General features: G+C 42.4%; 1 protein-coding gene across 2 annotated transcripts in view; it reads right to left on the reverse strand.

Moving 5' to 3' along the window:
* Positions 1–25,759, reverse strand: part of PPIE (peptidylprolyl isomerase E (cyclophilin E)) — a 42,905-nt gene extending 17,146 nt beyond the window's left edge. The window contains exons 1-8 of one of the 2 annotated variants that reach the window (XM_006867572.1): positions 25,711–25,754; positions 23,690–23,788; positions 17,989–18,032; positions 17,536–17,562; positions 15,279–15,360; positions 14,707–14,807; positions 11,318–11,441; positions 1,337–1,522 (exon numbers count right to left, since the gene is read on the reverse strand). In XM_006867572.1, coding sequence (XP_006867634.1) covers positions 1,337–1,522; positions 11,318–11,441; positions 14,707–14,807; positions 15,279–15,360; positions 17,536–17,562; positions 17,989–18,032; positions 23,690–23,788; positions 25,711–25,741 — 694 coding nt within the window. In that variant the 5' untranslated portion in view covers positions 25,742–25,754. Of the gene's footprint in view, positions 1–1,336; positions 1,523–11,317; positions 11,442–14,706; positions 14,808–15,278; positions 15,361–17,535; positions 17,563–17,988; positions 18,033–23,689; positions 23,789–25,710 lie in introns of both variants that reach the window. The other variant, XM_006867571.1, reaches the window with a different exon arrangement.
* Between the last annotated feature and the right edge of the window lie 171 nt (positions 25,760–25,930).

Genomic DNA, 25,930 nt, shown 5'->3' on the forward strand with positions numbered 1-25,930 from the left:
AGATGCAGGCTCCCAGGACCTTGAATAACCACGCGCTGAGCTGGGGCAGAGAAGAAACTATCACTGGAGGCAATTAGCCTCCACACTCTTTTGAGCACTTCTGCCAAAAAGGGGCTGGAGAATTGGAATGGCAGCTGGAGGCGGGGGTGCAGCAGGTCAAGGAAGAGTTACTTTACTTGTTTGAAAGACTGGTAATGAATGCTGTGGCACTGGAGGATCAGCACTGGACTGAGAACCACAAGGTCAGTAGTTTAAACCCACCAGCAGCTGCTTGGAAACCCATAGCACGTAACAACAACAATGTTGCATCATACGTACCCACTGATGAGAGCAACTGAGTCAATGCAAAGGGGAAAATGGAGGTTTCAGGAGACAGAGGGGATGGACCCAGGGTTATTGTTCAGTGAAATAAGTGAGACAATGAACTGAGTGAGAGTGTGTGTGGACCATGCCAGAGGTCTGAGGAACAAAGAGGAGTGGCATTTCCTTTTAGATGTGGAAGGAAATTCACTGTAGAAATAGGGTAGGATGCTGGGCCCTGAACATCTGTGTTCTCACCTCAAAGGGACCAGTGAGCACAGGTGTGAGTTTTACTCCCAGTGGTAGAGAGGTGGAGAGAGGAATGGGGCCTGAAGGCACAGGAGTGCTTCAGTGGTGGATCCTGGGATGTGAGCAAGGCACAGGTGGACAGTCGACCTGTGACTGGACAGACAGCACATGCCTCCGAGACAAACGGTGACATCTAAATAGACACTGCAGACTGGAGCTCGGCACAGGGTGAGTGTTAATCTGCTGACTTTGATCCTTAGGACTGTGGCAATATGAGAAAAGTGTCCTTGTTCTTAGGACACAGACATTAAAGTAGTCAGTGGGGAAGGTACACGAGGTCTCCATCTGCTTCTCAAATGACCAAAAAAATAGGTTTACTACAAATATATATATAAAAAAAGGAGAAATACAGAAGAAACAGAGAATAATGGTCACAGATGCAAACAACTAGTGAATTTGTGTGGAAGGCTTATAAAAAAACTTACAGGGCTCCTCATATAATTCTTGTAATTTTTCTGTAAGTCAGAAGTTATGTAAAACAAAAAGCTACAAAAACAATATCAACACACCACTGTGGGACCAGCAGCAGGCATCTATGCTCCTTCCCCTTGCCATAATAGGAGACCTAAAGACTTTTATAAGCCCTGAGCTTCCTCTGCTCCAGCCAGGCTGACCCCTCCCTTTCCACATGCTCACTGGCTGTGACTCCTCAGAACCGCATCGTCATCACGTCCTCCACCAGTCCTAGCCCAGCCTTCATCAGCACCAGACACCAACCAGGTCCTACCTGGTCCTGTGTGTTTGAGGATAAAGTTTTCGTCATCAAACTTCTTCCCATAGATGGACTTGCCCCCGGTGCCGTTGTGGTTCGTGAAATCACCACCCTGGCACATGAACTGGGGGATGATGCGGTGGAAGCTGCTTCCCTTGAAACCAAAGCCCTTCTCATGGGTGCACAGGCAGCGGAAGTTCTCTGGGTGGAGAAAGACAGAGGCACTCAGGTTAAAAAACACCTAACTAGAGAGTTAAACTTCAGCTCTCAGAATCTAAAAATATACATCCAACTGTAATTTAAGTTAAATGTTGAAGGGTGGCTTTGCCACACGAGTAGACTGAGTGGACCACAGGACAGAATAGGAAGTCCAGAAAAAGACCCAGGTAGGTATGGAAATTAAATATCACATAAAGGTCAGCATCTTAAACCACTGGAGAAAAGATGAGTTTATTTTACAAAATGGTGTTGGAACAAATGAATAAACATTCCAAAAAAAGATCAAATTGTATCACACCTCAGCCCCCACAGCAAAAATAAACTCCAAATGGATCATAGATCCAAATGTAAAATATTTTAAAGACTAGAAGACAGAGTGAATTGGAGTCCTCTATAGCCTGGGTGTAAGAAGATAACTCTACTTATTACTTAAATTCTGAACAAAACTAAAAACAAAACAAAAAAAACAGATGAAAAGAAAACTATATAAAAAGAAAAAACATTTGCATGAAATGAAATTCTGATGGATGTCCCAACATGGATGAGTCTTGCGAACGTTGTTGTTGTTAAGTGCCGTTGAGTTGATTCCAACCCATAGCAATCCTGTGTAAGGTTTTCCAAGAAGCAGCTGGTGAGCTTGAACCACCACCATTGCAGTTCAAATGACTTTGCAGTCTGAAGCATTAGCCCACTGTGCTACACCAGGACTCCTTATGTATTATGGACTGAGCAAAATAAGTAAACACAAGGTGGCTGGCTTCAAAAAGTTCATGAAAAGAAATTCCATTATTTTAATTACAATTTTTCCCACAGTATATTTTCCCTCTCATATACTGATGTTCTTTGGAACCACAACTCTCACAATGGGGAAGTGAAACAAACACAGCAAAGAGACGGCAAGGGACAGCCCTATGGTATCAGACTGGAGTTAATATTATTAGCAGGAAATCCTACTTTGAAAAAAATAAATGTAAATACACACACATACATTGTGACAGCCCAGCAGACACACCTTAATTTCTCATTTTACTTCCTACCCCCAAGCTGCTCCTCTAACACCCTATACAAAGGAACAGAGGCTACTTGGAGAAATGGCTGATTCCAGAGTCAGAACAAGGCAAGTAAGTACAAGACACTCCTTCCTGCATCAGCATACTTACTGCATCACAAATTTAGGAAATGCTCAAAAGCAAAATTTTTTTTTTTTTTTAAATACTGTTGAGTCACTTCTGGCCCATAGTGACTCCATGTAGGGTTTCCAAGGAGCGACTGGTGAGCTTGATCCGCCAACCTTGTGGTTCAAACCAACTTTATAGTCCAGTTCACTAACCCACAGCACCACACCAGGACTGGGAACGTCAAATGGATACAGGAGCAAGCTTGATGGAGCTCCCAATGATAGCCAAGCCTAAAACAACCTGAGCAAATGATCACTGAAAGATTATAGTGGATTATAACACACTGAATAAATAAGATACACGAGTCCACACTAAGATACAAATTATTCACACAAAACAAAGGGGAAGAAAGAAGAGAACATAACCAAATGCTACCTAAAATAACAAGGGGTAAGTCAAAAAGTATTGTTACAAACCCATAGAATCAAACCTTTATTCAACAAAAATATCAAAATGTGAATTCCTTCTCAACGTATCTCCTGTCTAAATAGCTTCCGAAGATGGTGTTTCCAGTTCTCTTAAACCTTCTCCAAAGAATTCTTCACTCCTTGACTGAAGCCACATCAAAAAAGCAGTTTTGCCTTCCTTCAGGGACTCCAATTGTGTTTATTTTCATTGTTCCTTGAGTTTCAATGACAAAAAGAAGTCTGAATGGGTAAGATCAAGGCTGTAGGGTGGCTGGGGTAATGTTACCCAATGAAATTCTTGTAGGACAGCCCTCACTACCCTCAAAGAATGAGCAAACGCAGTGTTGTCATGGGAAAAAAAATTCCTTGGCCCAACTTTCCTAACCTTCATGTCCTCAATGCGGTTTTCCTTTTTCTTAAACTTCTTCCTAATAAACTCCTGTGATCACCTTGTATCCTTCAAGAAAATCCATCACGATGAACCCTTTGAAATCCCCAGTCACCATAACTTTCTGAACTGCCTTGAATTTAAGTGGCTCAGCAGAAGCCACTATTTTAATTGGACCTTTTTTTGAGAAAAAACAAAAAACCACCCCCCCAACTTTTTATTGTGAATAGAGTGAAGGTTTGTAGAGCAAGTTGTTAAGTTTTATATTCAACAAATCATTCTTTGCTTCATTACAATGATTGCAAGCCCCACTGTGCACCAACAGTTAGCAGTATTTACCTCTAATTACTTTAATTACTGTATTCCTCCGTGTCTCACCTTTCCTCTGCTAACTTCCCACTTGTTGTATATTACCTGCTCTGTGACGCATGTTAACACGTGTCCATCATCTAGCCCATGAATAATTTTCCGTCTTCCCCACCTCCTAAATATCAGACTGTTTCCTTTAGTAAAACCTTTTCTTAACCTTTCACAACACTAGTCAAACACAGTATTTGTCCTTCATGATCAACCAATTCTACTCAGAACAATGTCCTCCAGGTTCATCCATGCCACGAGGAGCTTCGAAGACTCATTGGTATTCTTCAATGTTGTGTAGTATTCCATTGTGTGTATGTACCAAAGTTTAACCATTCTTCTGCTGATGGGTATCTAGGCTGTCTCTATCCTTTTGATATCTTATAGGCAGCATATTGAAGGATCCTGTTTTCCTATCCAGTCTGCTGTTTCTTGACTGATGCATTTAATCCATTTACATTCAGTGTAATAATCTATAGGCATGAATTGACTGCTGTCATTTTTCTGTGTGTGTGTGTGTGTGGTGGTGCTGGTTTCTTTGTTCCACAGGTTCTCTATGCTGAGCTCATTTTGTTTGTGAGTTTTCTTTTCATTTTCATCTCTGTTGTGCTACTAAGAGCCATCAAGCCTACTGTGCTATATTGTTTATTAAATCTGATTTTCCTTTTTTTGTTGTTATTTAGATGTGCAGGTACATTAATTTTCTTTGGTGTTACCCTGTAATTTATTAATTTTCCTCCCCCAATTTAAAATGGTCTGTTTTATCTTGAAATCTACTTGACTTCCTAGCCATTTGAAAATTTTTTATCTACACTATTCCCTCTTTTTACTTTGTAGTTGACATTATAAATTGATACCGCTGGTTCTCTATTTTCAGTCTTCTAGGTTTGTTTGACTTTAAATACTTCTTTATCTGAACTGAGTTCTGGGTGGTGTCATGTATGGTCCTCTCAGGTTGTCTGTTATTGTTGTTTCTCAGGCCAAAGAAAACCCTTTAGCATTTTTGGTAAAGTTGGTCGGTCACTACAAATTCTTTTAATTTCTCTTTATCAGAAACATCCTAATTTTGCCACTGTTATTTTAGGGACAGTTTTGCTGGGTATATGATTTTTGGTTGGTGATTTTTTTCTTTCAGAATTTGTATGTCATTCTACTGTCTTTTTGCCTGCATGATTTCTGCTGAGAAATCAGAGCTTCGTCTTACTGGCTCTCCTTTGTAGGTAACATTTTGTTTTTCATGAACTGCTCTCAGCATTCTTTCCTTGTCTTTGACTTTGGAAAGTCTGATTACAATATGTCTTGGTGATTTTCTTTTGGGATCTATCCTGTTGGGGGTTTGTTCAGCTTCTTGTCTTTCGTAATGTTAGAGATGTTTTCTTCCAAAAACTCTTGGACAATTATCTCTGTGCTTTTTATTCTCTTCTTGTTCTGGAATTCTGGTCTCCTCTAAGTTATTCCTCTTCATGGTGTGCCACATAACTCTTAGTCTTTCTTCTAATTTTTCATTATTTTTCTGATATTTCTTCCTGTTCTTGTTAATATCATTGAGCTGGTACTGAGTCATAGCAACCTTATGCACAACAGAAGGAAACACTGCCTGGTTCTGTGCCAACCTCATAATTGTTGCTATGGTCGACTGCTGCTGCTACCATGACAATCCATCTCATTGGAGGTCCTCTTCTTTTTTGCAAACCTTCCACTTTACCAAGCATGATGTCCTTCTCCAGGGATTAGTTCCTCTCAATACTATGTCCAAAGGATGGGAGACAAAGTCTGGCCACCCTGGTTTTCAGACAGCATCCTGGCTGTACTTCCAATATAGATTTGTTTGTTCTTTTTGTGGTCCATTGTTTTTAAATGCCATCAAGTTGGTTCCGACCCATTGTGACCCTGTACAGGATTTCCAAGGAGCAGTTGGAGAACCTGAACTACCAGTCTTGCAGTTTGAGCTAACTTTGCAGTCATTAATCAACAATGCTACACCAGGACTCCATGGTACTTTTAATATTCTCCTCCAACACCATTTTTCTTCTAGCATACTAGTATTGAGAGATTTATTTTCAGGATCAGTAACTCAGGCTTTCATTGGTACAAATATACAACTCTTCCCTTTCAATGTATTGTTTATTTCTGAAATTGTAATATTAATCTTCTGAATTTCTAATTGCAGGTTTTGTATTGCTTCAAAATTTACATTTAGTTTGTCTGTTTGTTCTGTAGTGTTTCCGGAACTCTTCGTTTTTTCACTGTTCTTCTTGCTTTCCTCAATCTTTCTGTCAATCCTTTGAAGGTATCTAAATATCATTCTTTTTCAGTTATTTCCATTACCTTTTCTTCCTCAAAAATGTTTTCTGGCTATCTTGGTTGGTTGTTTGAGCCATTCTCTCTTGTTTTTTGTGTGAGCTAAAATAGTCTGTTTTCTCCAGGGCACTATGGGGTTGTCATATTTGCATTGAATTGATTGTATGTTGATTTTCTCTCAGGTTCTTACTAACTGTCTCCAGTGGATGTAGTGAGAGAATGGATCTATTCTTGTTCCTGCAGCTCAGTTTAGGATGGGTTGGCTGGCGTTGCCTGCTGCCTATTCTTGGCCATACGTGGAGCTACACAGTGTAAGGGCACAGTCACTCTGTCCTGTAAGGTGGGTAGGGGGAGATGAAGACGGGAAATGAGAAATAGAAGAAAAGAAGGAAAAACAAAAGTGGAGAAAAAAAGGACAAAATTCAAGGAGAAATAATAAACAAGCCAAAGCAATAAAACAAAAAATAGTGCAGTTGTTGGACCTGGAGAGGAGAAAACTCTGGGCGGCTCCTGCAAGCCATGGAGCTCACAAGGTGGGTGTAGGAGGAATGCGACAGCAAAGTTCTTATTGTCCTCAGGGCACTCAATCAGGAAGTAGTTCATGGAAGCCCTTGATGGAGCTGTTTTCAGTTCCGGTTAGGACCATAAAGCAGCTGAGGGCAGGGTGACTGGTTAAATACTGGTCTGGTGGCTCTGTGGGTTCTGTAGGTCTGGAGCCAAGTCCAACTGAATCCAGACACCAAATTTACACTGCAGGATCTTGTGTCATGTGACTCTGGACTCCCAGAGAGCAGGGTCTGAGCTGGTGATGGATGAGGGTGGGAGCTGGTCACCCCTCTGTTCACCAGGGGAGCGTGGGGAAAAAAGAAGGAATCACACCTTTCTAATTGCCTGTATGAATCTGCTCTGCCAAGCCACCTTCTGTCGACAAAGTTGCTCACAAGATGGTCACATCATGTCTGGCCAACCATTTGCCAGTCTCCATCTCTCGCCATCCCTGCTCAGCTTCTCCTCCCAGCAAGCACTCAATCTACTTCTCTAACTTCTCCGAAGTTCAGGGTTCCCGAATTTTCATGTGTCTGTTTCATTTGGTCTCCTGTATCTTTGTTGTAAACTCCTGGTGTAGCACTGTAGGATCAGCACTGGACTTCGAACCACAAAGTTGGCAGTTCAAACCTACCAACTGCTCCCTGGAAACCCTATCCAGGGTCCCTATGAGTTGGAACTGACTCAACAGCACTTAACAAGAAGACTCTTTGTTGAAAAGGATCTGTGTAGTATATCTGCCTAGTCCACCACCTTGCCCGAAGTCTCAAAAAAGTGGACCTATATATATTTTTTGAAGGCACCCTAGGGAGATGAAGACAAAAGTATTACTGAAAGAACTTGTCCATACCCACGGATTGCAGGGACATGTTTAAACACATGTTTGGAATAAACCTGTGCATGTATGAATAAGACATTGTAGCAATACTTTTTCACTTAACCTTTGTAGATGTACAATGCACTGTCTACAGAACTTAAATTAGCATCATTATCCAAAAGTTTGATCAAATGACACAGGAGCCTGTATAACATGACATCAAATCAATGAACCCATTTTACAACAAAAGAGGTGTGCAGCCAGCACCACTCCTGTTGTACACCATCCAGACATGACACAGAGGTGGACAAGGCCTTTGAAGGTGCACCTGAGGCAGCAGCTTAGAAATGGCATCCCGTGAAGAAGGACACAGTATACGCACTCAGCCAGTGACCATTACAATGCTGTGTCCTGGGGGGGCGGGCAGAAACTACAAAATGCTAGAGTGGCGCTGCTTACCATTTCTACTTCCATTCCCACAACTTAAGGCTTGGTGAGCCTAGAGGTCCTGGCTCCTAGAGGGTACGCTTTCACCAATAAAGACAACCCAAATCTTATCAAATGTTAGATGCTGATTGATCACTTCAGGTTTCTTGTACCAAGGGACAAGCAGGTAAAAAAATGAGCTTTCATCTCTGTTGAGGGAAATGACCTAGATCACCACCATCAGGTCGGTCTGAATGTGTTTGGTACCCAGAGGATCCACTGGGGCAACTATAGGTCCTCTCCTGTCACAGAAGCACAGCAGCCAAGACCTGAGAAAGGCCCAATGAACAGGAGCTCACGGCCCCTCAGACAAAGGTTTATGCTGCTCCACCAGTAAGTCACTGCGATCAGCAGAACCAGCTGAGGGTGAGAGGAAGTACAAACAGGTACTAGAGAAGAGATGGTTCTGAGACCAACAGCAGTAATGTAGGCTGTAGTTTCCTCCATAAATATATACAGATAACAAGACTAACACGGGGCAAAGATTTGGTCCCGTAAAGATCTGCTGCCTTGGAAACCCTATACAGGGTTGCTATGAGTTGAAACTGCCTCCACAGCACTTAACAACAACAACAAAGAGCCCCCTAAGCAGAGTCCTAGAAGAGCTATTTTCAGGTGAAGTGAACTTACTAGATGAAGCAAGTGAGTCGACTGACCTAAGGAGAGGGCTGTAGTGGATGCTGTGGTAAGCCATTTAGATGCCCTTCAAGACCCAGACCCTCACTCCTTCAGCTTCCAGGCATGCTGGCTACTGCCAGCTCCTAGCTGAGCCCTGCATTAGGACTGCCTCACCCAAGGCTACACTCCTCCTGGGAGACAGCCTAAGTTCAGTGGCTGGTCCATGCCTCAATTCAGGACAACACTGAAGGGCCATCCAAGCTCCCGAGCTCCCCATGGGACAGCACAAGAGGTGTGTAGTCAGCACATGAAGCTGTGATCCACCATGCCTGTTGTACACCATCCAGACATGACTTTCTCTTCCCAATCTTGCTTCCTCTAGTCTCTTGTGTTATTTCTGAGATCACTCAATTAATTTCTTGTAGGAAAAGCCCCATGAATCTATTTCCTACAGAAATTTATGCAAAACACACTCAAACTCAAAACAAAAATAAAAAACAAGTAGTAGTAACGCATGCGTATTTTTGAAATATGGCAATAACAAAATAATCAGCTAAATAAAATGAATGTTGCCTCAGGCAAGGCAGGAAAAAATGATGACGCTGGGAGAAGAACAGCATGTTCCGTAACAAACTTAAGAGAACTATTATTCTTTAAACTATGTGCAAATAATTCTGATAACATTCTTTAAAAAGCTTCATTGACTAACGTTATGGAATGACTTGTGCGGAAATTGTCAAATGGAAACTCAACTTGCTGTGTAAACGTTCACGGAAAACACAACACACTATATATATATAAAAAAAAAGAGATGACAATACAAAAAGAAAAACACTAGCCTGAAACAAAGAAACAGAAAGATTATGAGCAAGAAAGATAAGCATGAACATTTATGAGAACAGGAAAATCACATAACTGTCAGTAGTTACCTCTGGGAGACGGATTCTAGACAGTGGAGAAAAATTTAGCCTTCAATGGGAGAAAAATTTAGCCTTCAATTTATAATCTTAAAAATAGTTAATATTCTACTGGAGACACCTTCTTAACAAAATGATCAAAGTTAACATTAGACATGAACCAGAGATCATGTGCTTCATTAATCAATATAAGGAAAAACTGGTATTCCTGCCAAAACACATAACCTAAGCTTAACCATGCAAAATCACCAGGTAAGTCCATATGGAAGGGCAATCTTAAAATGAACTGGGCTGCCCTCTTCAAAAACGTCAGCATCAAGACAATAAGAAGCTGAGTAACAATTACAGATAAAAGTAAAGAGACCCTATAACTCAATGCAATGCGTGAATCCTATGGGGAAAAAATTGCGAAAATTATTATAATAAAGGGTAATACTGGGACAACTGGTGAAATGTGCATATGGCCCCAACTTATCAATGCTAAGTTTTCTAATTTTGATAGTTGTAAAGAAATAGTCTTGCTGTTAGGAAACATAACTGAAGTATTTAGGAGTAAAGGAGAATAATGTCTTCAACTGCCTTTCAAATGGTACAATTAAAACTTAATGTATAAACTGTTGTTAGCTGCCGTGAAGCCAGTCCGACTCATGGGGACCCCAAGCACAACAAAACAAAAGGCCCAGTCCTGTGCCATCCCCATGATCAGCTGTAGATGAGACTGGTGTGATCCACAGGGTTTTCAATGGCTGACTATTCAGACAAAGAGAAAAATGAAGTCCTGATGCTTGCTATAATGTGGAAGAGCCATGACAACAATCTGCTGAGTAAAATAAGTCAGAATAGGCAAGTATTGTGTGATCCCATTGATACAAAATGCCCAGAACAGACAGGTGTATAGACACCAAAGCTCATCTGTGGTTACTGAGGGGCGAATACCATACTTACGTGACACTGATCTTCTATCTAAACATGATGAAAAAACAGGAGAAAGAGTATGGGTTATGGTTGAACATGATAAATGTGATTAATGTCACTGAACTGTATATGTGAAGATGTTGAAATGGCAAATGATTGTGCATATATATCTACAAGAAAAAAGTGTGTAAGTACACAAACTTGTATATATGCACACAAACATAAACACAGACAGATGTGTATGTATGTGTATATATGTATCTATGCACACAAACCTATATATAGACAGATGTGTATAAAGAGATTGACAGCATGATGGCAACGGGTCAATGAGTAAATAAGTAAAGGATATATATGTGACCCTTATACTACTCTCATAAGGAGCTCTGGTAGCGTAGTGGTTACGAATCGGGCTGCGAACCTAAAGGTCAGCGGTTCGAAACGACCAGCTGCTCCGCGGGAGAAAGATGAGGCTTTCTACTCCCGTGAGGATTTATACCCTCGGAAACCCTGTACAGGGTCGCTATGGGTCGGAACCGACTCGACGGCACGTAACAACAACAACATACTACTCTCATAGTTTTCCTCTAAGTTTGAAAATACACCAAAATTTTTATAGTACCAGAAAAAAGAAAAGAAAGTCAACCCAAAAGGTAATTTTCAATTGCTTACTCTTTCTAGTGGTTCTAGAACTCCAACACTGCCTGCTCTGCCTCCACGTTACTAGATGCTGAGATCTGAGGTGGCTGAAATGGATTCAGGAAGAAATAGTGTCAAGGGCCCAGCATTCGTACCTTCCTCCTCAGCCTGCTTACCACCGGCCATCCTGACCCAGGATCTTACTCACCTACTGTCATGGGAACGACGTCAGAACGCAGGAGCATCTGGATGCGGCCAGCTGGTTTGTTTCCAATCTTAATGTCCATGTACACCTGAGGATTTGACCGGGCCTTTTTTGCTGTGGGCTCTCCCTAGGTGCATAAGAACTTACTAAGTTATTAAGAGCACTCTGCCTTCCCAATTCTTCTGAACATACATCCAGAACACAAGTGAACACGCTGGGATTCCTCTCTGTGAAGAGGCACGGGAAGGTGCTGACAGGGAGGATCTTGGTCCCTGACGGGGCTGGAGAAAACAGGGGACACAGCCAATGCACCTAACTGGACATCTAGTGACAGAAGACTTCACGACCATCAAATATGAGCCCTATCCCCCATAGGCATGTAGTCTCTTCAAGTGCACCTTAGACACCTTACTTCCCCCTGTCCTGAAATCACAGAAAGTGTTTCTGGCCCACAACTTTGAAACCCTAGTCCAATCCACCCAGCAAGCCCCAGTAAACCACTTCCTCTCTGTTTAACCCTGCATGCTCACAACTTGGTCACAATGGAAGCATGGAGGGTGTCAATGCTCAGAAGACAAAGGAGAAGCCTGGTTTTATGCTTTAAGTGGACAAGGCTAGTCAGAGAATGAATAGAATACTCAATACCAATCCTCCCACTTACTTGTCCTGGACCTCTTTGTAGCCTGAAATAATAGTTCAACATACTAATACACTGAGCCTGTCAAGCCAAGTAAAGAGTTCGATAAGAAGTAGAATGGCCTGCGCCCTTAAGGACTTGGCTGTCTAGTGGGGAAGGGACGGTCACAAATGGGAAAGACAACTCAGACCCTGGAGTATGTATACAGCCTTGCTTCAAATCTCATCGCCACTACTTACTAAGTGTGTAATGCTGGACAAGTTATTAATCTCATTGTGGTCTAATATCCTCCACTGGAAATGGAGCTAACAACAGTACTTAACTCAAAGGATTATAATTAGGATTGACAGTGCGTCGGGGACCCGCCTCGACATTGGGGTTCGGTTCACTAGGAGAGGATACCTGACGGTGATTCATATATATCAAGAATACACAGAAAGAGACAAAGAGAGAGACAAAGAGGCACCCCAAAGCCAGGGTGGATACATCACTGGTGGGCAGGCCTGGGAGTACAGGCATCGTGGCCTCTGCAGGCAGCAACTCACTGCCCTGCAATCTTTACCGCATGCCTTCCAGCCAGTAATGCACTGCCATCTTTACTCCATGCCTGCCAACCAGCAATGCACTGCCAACTTTACTCCATGCCTGCCAACCAGTAATGCACACCTGGGGAGGCCCGGGCCTCTGCTTTATTCAGGGGAGGAGCTTCACATCAAGCTGGGAGGGACTTAGGCAAGGTACAGCTAACATCAGTACTTTTCCAGACATCCAGGTAACTTTACATCCTACTTCGTGGTTCGAATCCCAGGCTAGCAACTTGGATTCTCAGGCTCAATAAACATATCTATAGCCCCTGAGCTCAGCTGGGGGAAGGTGAGAGATAAAGACAAAAGCTTGGGCGGAGTCCTGCTGCTTCGGCTTCCTGAGCCAGGTCTGCAGGAGGACTCCAGACGCCCAGGTGAATGGGCTGCACCTGGAAAAGGATTAGGGAGGATGGGTTCTTTGTCTATGGAACAAAGAACTGTGAAGTAGCTAAGATATTTTTAGTTAATCCTTTGGAGAAAGGCTTAACCTTACAACCTTTAGTCTCAGCTTTAGGAAAATATCACATTTATCTGTGGATTGTCAAAGGCTCCAGTGTATTAATTTAATATATATACCTGAATATTAATATGAAAGCAATTTGCCATTAACTGCCAGTGGCCTCATTTGTTACACTCGGCCCTAGAGGGCCTCGAACCTCTGACTAGTCTTGCACGGTCTGCATCACTGGTGGTTGTGTGCTGTGGAGTTGGTTCTGACTCATAATGACCCTATATAAGGTTGCTGAGGCTGTAAATTTTTACAGGAGCAGAAAGTCTCATCTTTCTTCTGCAGAGCAACTGGTAAATTCCAACTACTGACTTTGTGGTTAGCAGCCCAGCTTGTAATCCACTACACTACCATGGTTCCTTGTAATTAAGATGAAATATTTGTAATGCAACCAGAAAACAGTCTGTAGCATCAAACAGATATTACACTCATCTCACTTATTTGGAGGATTCAGAATGGTTTTCTGGAGAAGAAGGTAACTGAGCTTTGAGAAATGAGCAGGAGTTAGTCATGTAAAATCAGGTGAAAAGGGCATTTTAGGCTGAGGAACTGCTTATGCAAAAACAATGAGATATCTAGGGATCTATGAACTCTGATTTCCAGAGTGTAAACTGGGATGATACGTGGTGAGACGGGCAGGGGTCAGAACATGGAGAACCCTTCTGCCCCCTTTGTTAGAGGTGAACTCAATACTATAGCTGCAGAGAGCCCCTGGAATATCTGAGGAGAGTGACTAAATAGGACCTGTGGTTTGGAAAGCACTCTCCGGCTGCTAAGGAAAGGAAGACAGGTCAGTTAGAAAGCTACTATAATCATTCAAGGGACAGATGATAGGGCCTAAGCTAAGTCAACAGTGGCAGGAACAAAGAGGAATGGAGAACTTCAGAGAAAATCAGCAACATACAGCAATGCATGAGCTATGAATTACAATGAGGGGTCTAAGACAGTGGGGATTCTGATTTGAATGACTACAAGATTGGACACAGAGGAATACCAAAGTAAAAGGAAGTGGGGAAAACCATTTGGGACATGCTTTGTTTACAGTCCTGGTGATATATGCAGGCAGAAATGTGTGAACTTCAAGAGAGAGGCTGGGGCAAAGGACAGAGAGAAGGAAGTCATTTGCATGAGTGGCTGTGACAACCTCAGACATGAGACAATGGTGGCAGAGCCACAGGAGGAAAACGTGGAGGGAGAGGAGCTGAGGGCTAAGGACGGCACTTAGAGAAATACCACTGTTCACAGGTGGACAAAAGAGGAAGAGCCCCTGAATTATCTTGAGAAGCAATGGTTAGGTGGTGTACTGAGAAGCCGGAGAAAGGGCAGAGGCAGGGAGAGCCTTCAACCTGTCCAGAGACTGAGGAGAAAGTGCCTCATCCTGATTCTGCCTTCCTGCAATCAAGGCAAGGATAGGAAGACATGAGTCTTGGCCAAAGTCTTCACTGAGGAAAAAGGAAGGGTCAGAAGTGTGATGACAATGGTGATGAGGATTACTCATGATCCTTTCTTATCTCAGGCCCTCCCCCTTGTTCAACATGACCACAAAATCAATACCAAGCACACACAAAGCCCTACAAAGACACGTTTGTATTCATAGCCAGACAGAGCTTCCCTGGATGGGAAGCACCAGCCTTTGCTCTGGAAGCACAGTCCTCAAACTTACCTCCTGGGTTTCTGCTGTGGGAGGCCCTGACCCTTCTTCCTCTTTATTCTCTTCCAGAGTCTTCCCCGAAAACTTCTTCAACCAGTCATCATCGGACCAAACTGGAAGGAAAGAATCAAACACATGGTAAGAAAGTCAAGCTATCAGCCAACTGCTAAGTAGCTCTGTATATTTTTTCACAGCTTTGGTCAGCAAAATGGAACATACTATTAGGTACAGTCGGAAATTCCCCCTTAGAGAAAATCCCAAAGGAATAGAAAGTTCTCACTGGAAAAAGTCCACCTTAAAGTTCAGCTCTCAGCAGAGGTGAATGAAAGACAGTAGGCCTTAGACAAGCTAAAAGGGATGCCCAAGCCCCGGTCTTTCTCCAGCTGGAGGGAGCTAGTCTAGGTCTGCATCCGCAGGGTAGTAACGCCTCTAGCTCCTTGGAGTGGCTGCATCCCCTCCTCCATGCAAACCTCTCTCTACCCTGTCCATCTTAGCACCACAGCAGGAAGTAAGATGGTGAGGAAAACACAACACAGGCTTAAGTGGAGGAGGACCTGATGGAGGATCTGGGGTACTCCACTCACCTGGTCTAGAGGAACCTTCCTTAATTCTCATTGGCTTGGCCAAATTGACACGAATTGTCCGCCCAAAGAGTTCAGATTCATTCTGAAAGATTGAAATACAATTCATTTTCTCTTCTTAAACTCCATATAGTTAAAAGAGTCACTTACTTCTGAGAGGCCTGAGACCTACTTTATTTATAATTAATTCCACGTATGAGACTCTGTGCCCCATAACAGCAGGCCAAGCACAAAACAAAACCACAAAGAAGCTCTGAGCCACTTTGATTACTACCAGCAACAGGAAGGCTTGCGTTGGCCTGATCTTTGGATTTCAGTTCAGGGCTTCCAGATATTTTAAGTGTAAATGCAGTTACCAGGTACCTGAGTCCACGTGAAAAAGCCAAACAGTTATTTTGGTGACAGAGTAGCTAACAGAGAACGTGGAGTGAAGTGTAGGACTAACTTCACCACCAGTTATTACCTAAGAATAACTTGTACCAGGAAAAGACAAGTAAACAGAATACATTTTTAAAAATTTATAAAGGTGGTAGGCCTTTTCACGTAAACTACAAAATTAAAGAATATGATTCCTTAATTTATTTAATAAGATTTAGACTAAAATTATAGCTATGCCCTTGTTCTTAGAAATAAGGACATATCAGGTCCTACTTTTATTTCTAGCAGTTAAAGAAACATTTGAATGAGAGCATGAAATGATATTCTTATTTCATATTTAGTCATGAAGATCATAAAGATAAAAAAGAGGGCAAAACATTGAAGGACCACACTCAAAAGGTATCCACATCCTACTCTCCCGAAACCATGACTATGTTATAGTACATGGCAAGAGGAAAATAAGACTGCAGAAGAATTAACTTTGCTATCTGGCTGACCTTAAAATACGATTATCCTGGATTAGCTGGTTGGGCCCAATGTAATCATAAGGGACCTCTAATTATGGAAGAAATAACAAAAAACCACACTCGTTGCCACTGAGTCAATTGCAACCCCTAGTGATCCTAAGGACAGAGTTGAGAATGTGCAAGAGGCTGCAGTAAAGTTAGTTTTAGGTTGATGCAAAGTGGGAAAGACTTGACAAGCCACTGTTCCCTTCAAAGACACAAGAAGCCACTGGGAAAGTCAGAGAAGCAGATTCTCCTTTCAAGCCTCCAGAAGAAAATGCCAACCTCGATCTTAGCCTACGAAGACCTATTTTGAATTCCTGGTCTCTATAACTGTAAGGTAATAAGTCTACTCAGTTTTAAACCACCAAAATTGTAATCCGTTAAAGCAGCAATCAGGTTTTGACAATGTTCCCAATGATTTCTCAAGGTCTTTAAAGTCATTTTCTTGAGAAGCAGCCACCTGATTAATGTTCTTAGATGTCTCCCTCAGCTGTCCTTTAGACTGACTCTGTGAGGCCTCCCTTTTCAATGGCTTTTTTTGAGCACATCCAACTACAACAGCTCTCCATCACCACTTTCACAACTTCATGAAACTCTACTTCTTTAGCGAAATTCACAATTTTACTTTGCAATCAGTTTCCACCCAATTTGCATGATACTACCTTAGACTGTTGTTGTTAAGTGCCATAGAGTCAGTTCCAACTCACAGAGATACTGCACTGGGTTTCCAAGGAATAGCTGGTGGGTCCGAATCACCAATCTTGTGGTTAACAGTCCAATGTTTATCCACACCAAGACTCCCGCCCTAGATTGCTGTTGTTGTTGTTAAGTGCCATGAGTTGGTTCCGACGCATAGCGACCCTGAAGCTGGTGGGTTTGAACTGCTGACCCTGTGGTTTGCAGTCCAATGCTGATCCTGCAGTATCACACCAGGAGTCCACACCTGCCCCAGATTATGAATCAGGAAACTATAAAAATCTCCACAGTACATATTTTAGTCTTTGCAAGCCACATGCAGTCTCCCTGCCACATATTCATGCAGGTTCCCTGCTATATATTCTCCTTCATCATTTTTTTTCTTTTTTTTAAAAAAAGATCCTTAAAAAACACCCAGCTCACAGACCATTCCAAAACACAAAAACAGTGCACAGGTTGTGGGATGGTTGTAATACAAACCATAGTTTGCTGATCCCTGCTACAGACATCAAACAGTCAGGGAGAAGGGACAAGATAGGAGGCTGGGAATTATGCTCATGTGAAATGAGGAGCGATATCTGTATGGTAGAAACTGAAGTCTGGATGAGGGTCCCTGGTACTATAACGTAGCACTAAACAACGGATTTTAAAAAAACGCACAAAAGTTTCAGGCATACCATGTTGTCGATAGCTGCTGCAGCATCCTGTCAAAAAAATTAAGGGATAAGTTCATAATCACAACTTATTCATTATGGAGTTAGTGTTTAAATAAGACTCAACAGCTCAGCATAGGAAATAAGACAGTTCTCCTTCCTACCTAGATTAAATATATTTAACAAAGACTGTATACTGACTGCCTGTGGGAGCTGGTAGTATGGATTTCCATCCAGGTGAAGGGAGACTATACATGGGGAACAGGCATTAGCAATACCAGGAACAGCTTTGTCTCCATTCTCACTAGATAGGGCGAACTTTAAAACAACCCTAGCAGCCATTCCTTTAACCAGCACTTTCTGTCTCTGAGGTTGCCGTCATCCTGTCCAGAAACCCATACAAATGGAGAATGGCACCTTTTATAACCAGTGACAATGGTGACAATAGTCAAATACGAAACATGGAAAATGTCTTACCTCTGCCAACTCAAATTCAACAAAGGCAAATCCTCGGTGTTTTTCTACAAAACAAAAATGAACCATTACTATGTGGCACAATAGAGGAAGCATGCCCTCTCCAGATGTCATTCTGTTGTTGTTGTTAAGTATTTAGAAAGCAGCAAAATCTGATTTTGAGAACTCCCAGTAAGATGGTGTACTAGGCAGATGCACTACGGGGCCCCTCTACAACAATGATGTTGTTGTTGTTGTTGTTGAGTGCCGTGGAGTCGGTTCCGACTCATAGCGACCCTGCACGAGAGAACAAATAAAACAGACACAGATGAAAATCCAGGAGCCCTGAATTTTAGAAGAAAGGTTAGAGAAATAGACTGAGTACTTGCTGGGAGAAGCTGAGCAGGAATGGTGAGAGAGGGAGACTGACTGGTGACCCAACAGACAGTCAGACGAGGCCATCTTGATCCTTGTGAGCAACTCTGTCAACAGAAGATGGCCTGCAGAGCAGAGTCATACAGGTGACAGGAAAGGTATTTTTTTTTCCATGCTCCCCTAATGACCAAAGGGGGTGGCCAGCTCCCACCCTCATCTACCTCCAGCACAGTGTCTGCTCTCTGGGAGTTTGGAGTCAAGCCAGTGTGAGGCGGGGGCTGACTGCAAGGCTTTGGTACACTGTTTTGGTGCCTGGATTCAGGTGGGCCTGGCTTAGAACCTATAAAACCCACACAGCCACCAGACCAGCATTTAACCAGCTACCCTGCCTCTAGCTGCCTGGTGATCCTAACAGACACTGAAATAAAGAGCTCCATCAAGGGCCTCCCTCCACGGAATACTTCCAGATTAAGTGCCCTGAACATAGATACCACCACCGAGGCTGACATGGACTACACCTAGGGCCAGGAACTCTGCCGTCATAGCCCTCCCACACTCACTTCATGAGCTCTTGGCTTACAGGAGCCCCCAGAGCTTTCTCCTCTCTGGGTCCAACAGCTGCAATGCTTTTTTCTTGTGGGGTTTGGTTTTTTCCCCTTTAGTTTTTGTCTATTCTTTCTGCTCCTCTTTCTTCTCTTTTCATTCCCTTCTTTGGTGTCTCATTTCCCCTCTTCTTTTTTCTCCCTCTTGATCCTTCTTTACTAGTCTCTACTTCTTTTCTATTTTCATCTTCATTCTATCTGGTTTTTCTACATGTTCCTCTTTTTTTTTCCCTTACTTTTATTTTGCTCACAATAATTCCATTTCTCTATCCTCTTTTGTCTTTATAGATATTCTTTTCTTTTAGGGCCCGTGTTTATTTCTTTTTTGTCTTAATTATTTTCTCTATTCACTATTGGTTCCTTGTTTTGTTTATTCTGTTTTGTTTTCTTGTGTTGAGTATATGGGAAAGATTTTTCTCTCCCTCTCAGCCCCCTCCGGACAGAAGACAGAAACTATACCCACACAGCCCAGCCACAAGTGTACCCTCTGAAGTTCCACCCACTGGGCAACAGCCAATACCAGCTCTATACCACCTGATCATCAATAGATAGCTGCTAACACCAGCCAAACCCAGCCTAAACTGAGGTGCACAAACAGCAAATGAGAACAGTGTACACACTTCAATTCTATAACCACACTCAGAGAAGACAGTTGACAATACCTTAAGAACACATCACAATATAATCATCAATTAAATACAAGTATGACAACCCCAAATGCCTCGGAGACAACAGACAATTTTAACTCACACGAAGTAGTAAGAGAGAATGGCTCAAACAAATGACCAAGATGCAGAGCCAGAAAGTATTTCTTTGGAAAAAAAAGGGAGTGGAACTAACTGAAAAACTAATCAAAAGAATGATATTTAGGTACCCTTTAAAGAATTGACAGAAAGATCAAGAAAAGCAGGAATATAGAAAAAAATTTAGAATTCAGGAAAATGCTACAAGAAAAATCAGGCAAAATATATAAATGCAAATTTTGAAATAATATAAAACCTGCATTTAGAAATCCAGAAAATTAATACTGATGTTTCAAAAATGGACAATATATTGAAAAGGCAGAGGAGTGGATGTGAAGCAATGGAAGCCCAAATTAGTGAGCTTGAAGATAAATATCTCAATACTAGTATGCTACAAGACCAATCAGAAAACACAATCTGAAGAAGCTTGAGTTACCATGAAGAGTAACAAGTAATGGGTAACAGAATTCCAGAACAGGAAGCGACAATAGCACAGAGGAAATTGCCCAAAAATTGTTGGAAGAAAATTCTCTATCATGAAAGACAGGAAGCTGAACAAACCCCAATATGAAAGATCCCAAAAGATAATCACCAAGACATATAATCAAACTTCCCAAAACCAGATAAGGAAAGAATCCTGAGAGCAGCCTGGGAAAAACTAAAAATCACCACAAAGAAGAACCAGTAAGATTAAGCTCTGATTTCTCAGCATAAACCATGCAGGCAAGAAGGCAATGGGATGACATATACAAAACTCTGAAAGAAACAAAACTGCCAATCAAGAATCATATACCCAGCAAATCTATCCCTCAAATACAGTGGTGAAATTAGGATGCTTCCTAATAAACAGAAATTAAATAAATTTCCAACGATCAGATCAACTTTTAAAAAATGCTAAAGGGTGTTCTTTGGACTGAGAACTAACGACAGCAGACAACAACCTGAGATTACCATATATGACAATACCACCCAGAACTCAATCCAGATATATAAGTATTTAAAGTGAAACAAACCTACAAGACTGAAAATAGGGAGCCAGACATATCAATTTACAATGAAGTCAACTACAAAGCTAAAAGAGGGAATAGTGTAGATACAGAACTTCCAAATAGCTATGAAGTAACAGACTGTTTTAAATGGAAAAAAAATTAATAGATTATGAGGCAATCTCAAAAAAAATAATACAGCTGCACATAGAAATAAAAAAAGGTAAAAACTGAAAGACTTAGCAAACATTAACGCAACAGAAATGAAAATGAAAATAAAGCACACACACAAAATATACTCAGTGCAGAAGATTATGTGGAATAAAGAAACCAGTAGCATCACAAAAAAACATATAGCAAAATGATAGCTATCAATTCATACCTATAGATAATTACACTGAATGTAAATGGCTATTTTAAATGCACCAGTTATGAGACAGAGAGAGCAGAGTGGATAAGAAAACAAGATCCTTCAATATGCTGTCTACAAGAGTAAATGGAGCCAGCCTAAATGCCCATCAACAGAAGAATGGTTAAACAAACTTATACACAACAGAAAACTACGCAATGTTGAAGAACAATGAATCTGCAAAAAAAAAACCTCATAATATGGATGAACCTGGAGGACATTATGCTGAGTGAAACTAAGTCAATCACAGAAGGATAAATATTGTAATGAGACCAGTGTTGTGAAACGAAACAATTCATAATGTGGGAAGGGAAAATTATTCATGGGCTCGAGGGTAGACATATTAACATGGGTGACAGGGCAGGCAATATACAAGAAGGAGTTTAGCAGAGGAAAGGTGAAGGAAAGATGAAGGTAGCGGGAGACACAGGGAGGAATTCAATAGTTAAAGTGAATAGAGAGGTAAATGCTGTTAACTGTTAGTACATGGAGGGGATTGCAACCATGTAGTGAAGCAAAGTATAAGATTTGTTGAATGTAAAACTGATGATCTGCTACGTAAACCTTCGCTTAATTCACAAACACACAAATCTGATTTTGAGATTTTCCTTGGTTTAGTCAACAATGTTTCTAGAAGTATTAATAAATTTGTTTGTTTCACAGTTAAATAGTGAACTTCATTTTTAAAGTCTGAAGTATCCAGTTCTTGTTGTTAATTGCTGTTGCGTTGGTTCCAACTCACATCAACTCTGAACAAGGTTCCCAAGAAGCAGCTGGCAGGTTTGAACTTCAAACCTTGCAGTTAGCAGTCCAGTGCTTATCTTACAGTGCTACACCAGGACTCCAGAGCTAACCCGAGGGAATTTAAGCCTTAAGTATTTTCCAAGCACTTTGCTAACCTATGTTTACAAGACTTGGAAAATAGGAAAGTTGTTTATGAATTATTGATTCTACTTGAACATCAACTGTGTATAGAGCACTGTCCTTACCACTTTTTAGGCAAATATTCAAGAAAAACTAACTTAGCTGGGGGCATCAAATCCAATAGGAGCTACTAACTTACAGGGAGAGAAAGCTCACCGCCCCCACCCCAAAGCCAGTCTTACCCTTTTCAGTGTCACATACAAAATTAAGTAGCAAGGTCTAAAAGGTCTGGTTTGTAAAATAACAACAAAAGAATCAAATATAAATCTGCACTGTACCAATAGAGGACGACTCACTCAGATGAGCAGACACCCCAACTTCAAAGTTAGGGCTCCTTGTGGCCCTCTGCTACTTACTAGCACAGCTGCCAGAAGGGTGGTCTGGTCAGCAGGTACAGATACCCAGCAAGTGGTGGGAGGTAACAGTCAAACCTTCAAAGATGTTGTACTATTTTCCTGTTGATTCTTACTAGAGTTTTATTATGTTATCTATCAGAAACCCAAGCCCCAAACTGGTTCCAATGTGAAGAACATCTCCCAATTCCAACTGCTGTCACTCTTTCAGTTTCAGCCCATAGACATGCTGCGATGGTCTTATTGACGTCAGAATATTCCTTTTGCATTACCAAGATCACAAACATGCTGTTGACCTACAGAGCTACCCTTCTGAGCTTCATTACAGTTGAGTCTCATTATTGGTGGTAGTTATGCTCTATCATAAACACCTGACCCAAGCCATGGTATTTTCAAAAACCTCATATGCATGCGAAAGCTGGAGAGTGAATAAAGAAGACCATAGAAGAATTGATGCTTTTGAGTTATGGTGTTGGAGGAGAATATTGAAAGTGCCATGGGCTGCCAACAAAACCAATAGATCCATTTTGGAAGAAGTGCAGCCAGAGTGCTCCTTGGAGGCCAAGATGGCCAAACTTCGTCTCTCATACTTCAGACATATTGTCAGGAGGGACCAGTCACTGGAGAAGGATATCATGTTTGGTAAGGTGGAGAGTCAGAGAAAAAGAGTAAGACCCCCAACAAGATGGATTGGCCAGGTGGCAGCCTCGATGGACTCAAGAGTGGCAACAGTAGTGAGGTTGGCCCAGGATCAGGCAGTGTTTGGTTCTGCTGTGCATAAGGTTGTTATGGGTCAGTACCAACTCGATGGCACCTAACAACAGCAGCAACCTTTAAAAATCTATATTGTCAATTGATTAACATTGAAAGCACAGCCAACAGCACTTAACCTCATGCCTGGATGAACTTCTCTAACACACATTTTCTTAATGTCACAGCACAGCCTTCTTGTGATTAGAAACACTAGAAACCACATCAGCACTATGCCTGGGAGTCATTTTAAACTGGAAAATCACCAACAAAAAGCACACAAATGCAAAAAGCATGGCATAGTATAGACCATGAAAAGGCCACCTGCTTACAAAACAATAGAAAGAAGGCAAAGTACCACTATTTCAACCTCTGATGATAATGAGCATCAGATGACTCAAATTTTGTATCACTCTGTAAATGACTACGAAACAATGCCATACTGATGTTGAGCTTACAAACAAATTTTACCAAATAAAGAGAATTGACCAGCTATACACAGAATAAACATGACTTAGTGTTGTTTTTCCCCAACTTCTTTTTCTAGTATCAGGAATTTGAAAACAACGCTAAAAGGACTTACCTGTTTCATAATCCAGTGGAATCTGAATATCTGTGATGTCTCCAAAAGGAATAAAAGCAGCATGAAGGACTTTGTCATCCACCTCCTCGGCCAGCCCACCTGTAAAGATGCCAGGGGCCTTCTGAGCCATCATCTTCTATATTTTTGGAACAGCTAGTGCAACACGCTGTAGCAGTAGCCACAAAGAGGGGGAAAGAACAGGAGTCCCTATAGTCTTTTGGGTACTCAAATGGACAAGTGAGGTTCACTCCTATCCCACCCTCTTCAGACCCTCATCTAGCCCTTGATTACTGGAGACCATTTCTATATGGGCTTCTTGTTTCTTTCTCTGTTAGTCACCAGAAGGATTATAAGAACGCATGAATTGGACAGGCACAGGAAAGGGACTTCAAAAAGTTCATGGAAAAATCCCATTCTCTTTTCATTTCTTTTTCCCACAACCTTGAAGCCCCCTTATTTTCCAGCTTGTTGTTATTGTTAAGTGCCATCAAGTTGGTTCCGACCATAGTGATCCTGTATAGGGTTTCCAAGGAGCAGCTGGTGAGTTTGAACCAACGACCTTGTAGTTCAAACCAACCTGGAGGTCCAATGATTATACCACAGCGCCACACTAGGGCTCCATTTTCCTGCTTACCAGACTCATGGTGTGACACTGCAGGATCAGCATTTGACTTCAAATCACAAGATCGGCAGTTCAAACCCACCAGGTGCTCCTTAGAAAACCTATAAGGGTCATTATGAGCTAGAAACGAGTTGACAGCACTTAATTCTTCAAAAGTCCCCCACTGCCAAAGAAGCCTCTATTTCTCCCTTATTCCCTCAACTATTTGCTCCCAGATGCCGGGCTACTTCACAACTCTGGGCTTTTGCACTTGTTGCTCTCCATTCAAGGTCCTTCAATGGTACAAACAATTTGCACTTGTTAACCTAAAAGCTGAGGGTTGGAACCCACCAAGCGGCATCCAAGACGCATCCAGGGCGAAAGACCAGGCAATTGACTTCCCTTTAGATTACAGGCAAGAAAACCCGGAGCAGTTTTTATGTAACACACAGTTCTATGTAACACACAAGTGGTAGCCAGGAGTCGGAACCAGACAGCACCTGAACAACGAAGTCTCCATTCCGGAAACAGCCTTGCTCTTATCTTGGCTGTCTGGCTAATTCCTGGTCTTTTCAAGCCCAGCTCCGACCTTCCCTCTCAGGCTAACAGTGGTGGTTCTCGGAAATCCCTACCCAACCACGGTCATCACTATCCTGGTACAACCCCATCACAGCGCGCACCAAGCTGCGCTGCTGGGAGGCCGTTTCCATAATGCCTGGCTACTCTAGGGAGCCGGGTGCTTCCTACAATGAGCACTGTACTGTGAACTCCCAACGTCCGCGGCTCGAACCCGCAAGCAGCTCTGCGGGAAAAAGACGCTTTCTGCTCCTGCGAAGATTTAAAAGATTTAAAGCCTAAGAAATCCTAGACAGGATCAATGTGAGTAGGAACTCGGCTTCCGGAACCTAACTAGCAACTATCTTATGACGGGCTGGCTGGTGGTGGTTAAGTACCGTGGAGTCGGTTCCGACTCATAGTGACTCTGCACAGGGTTTCCGAGGCTGTATGGAAATCTTTATGGGAGCAGAAAGCCTCATCTTTCTCCCGCCGAACAACTGGTAGTTTAGAATTGCTGACAGAGATTAGCAGCCCGGCTCGTAACTGTTACGCTACCAGAGATGCTTTCTAAGGGGCAAGGGTTGCGAAATTTGTGGAAGGAATGGGTGTAAGCAAGAATGGGTGCAAGTGTTTAACATGGGGTCACCACCTATCTGGATCCCAGGTCAGAAAGGGAAAGGGCTGTGGGCAACAAAGCCGTTACTTCGCGAGCGCCGGGTCCTTACTGAGAGGAAAAGCCCCACAGGAGAGCCGGCTCAGGCCGCCGCTCGTCGCCTGGAGTCGTGACTACTCAGCGCCGCCCCCAACTCAGATAAAAACCGAACTCTACTACCGAGAACCCCACAAAATCCACTATACTCACCCACGTAGAGAACCCTCTTGGTGGTAGCCATCTTGCTGCCCAGCTTTTCCGCCGGAAGTCGACGCTGAACCCGCCCCGCCCCATCCCCGCCACACCCCTTCCTCCTGCTAGTTCCCGCTGCGGATTAACCCCAGTTCACTAGACCAGCTCCGTGGTTTAGAGAGAGCCCTCTGGTGACACACAACCAGTAATATGAAACACAACGGGCGCTCGAAACGGG

Source organism: Chrysochloris asiatica, unplaced genomic scaffold, assembly GCF_000296735.1.
Source record: "Chrysochloris asiatica unplaced genomic scaffold, ChrAsi1.0 scaffold00106, whole genome shotgun sequence".
NCBI classification, from domain to species: Eukaryota; Metazoa; Chordata; class Mammalia; order Afrosoricida; family Chrysochloridae; genus Chrysochloris; species Chrysochloris asiatica.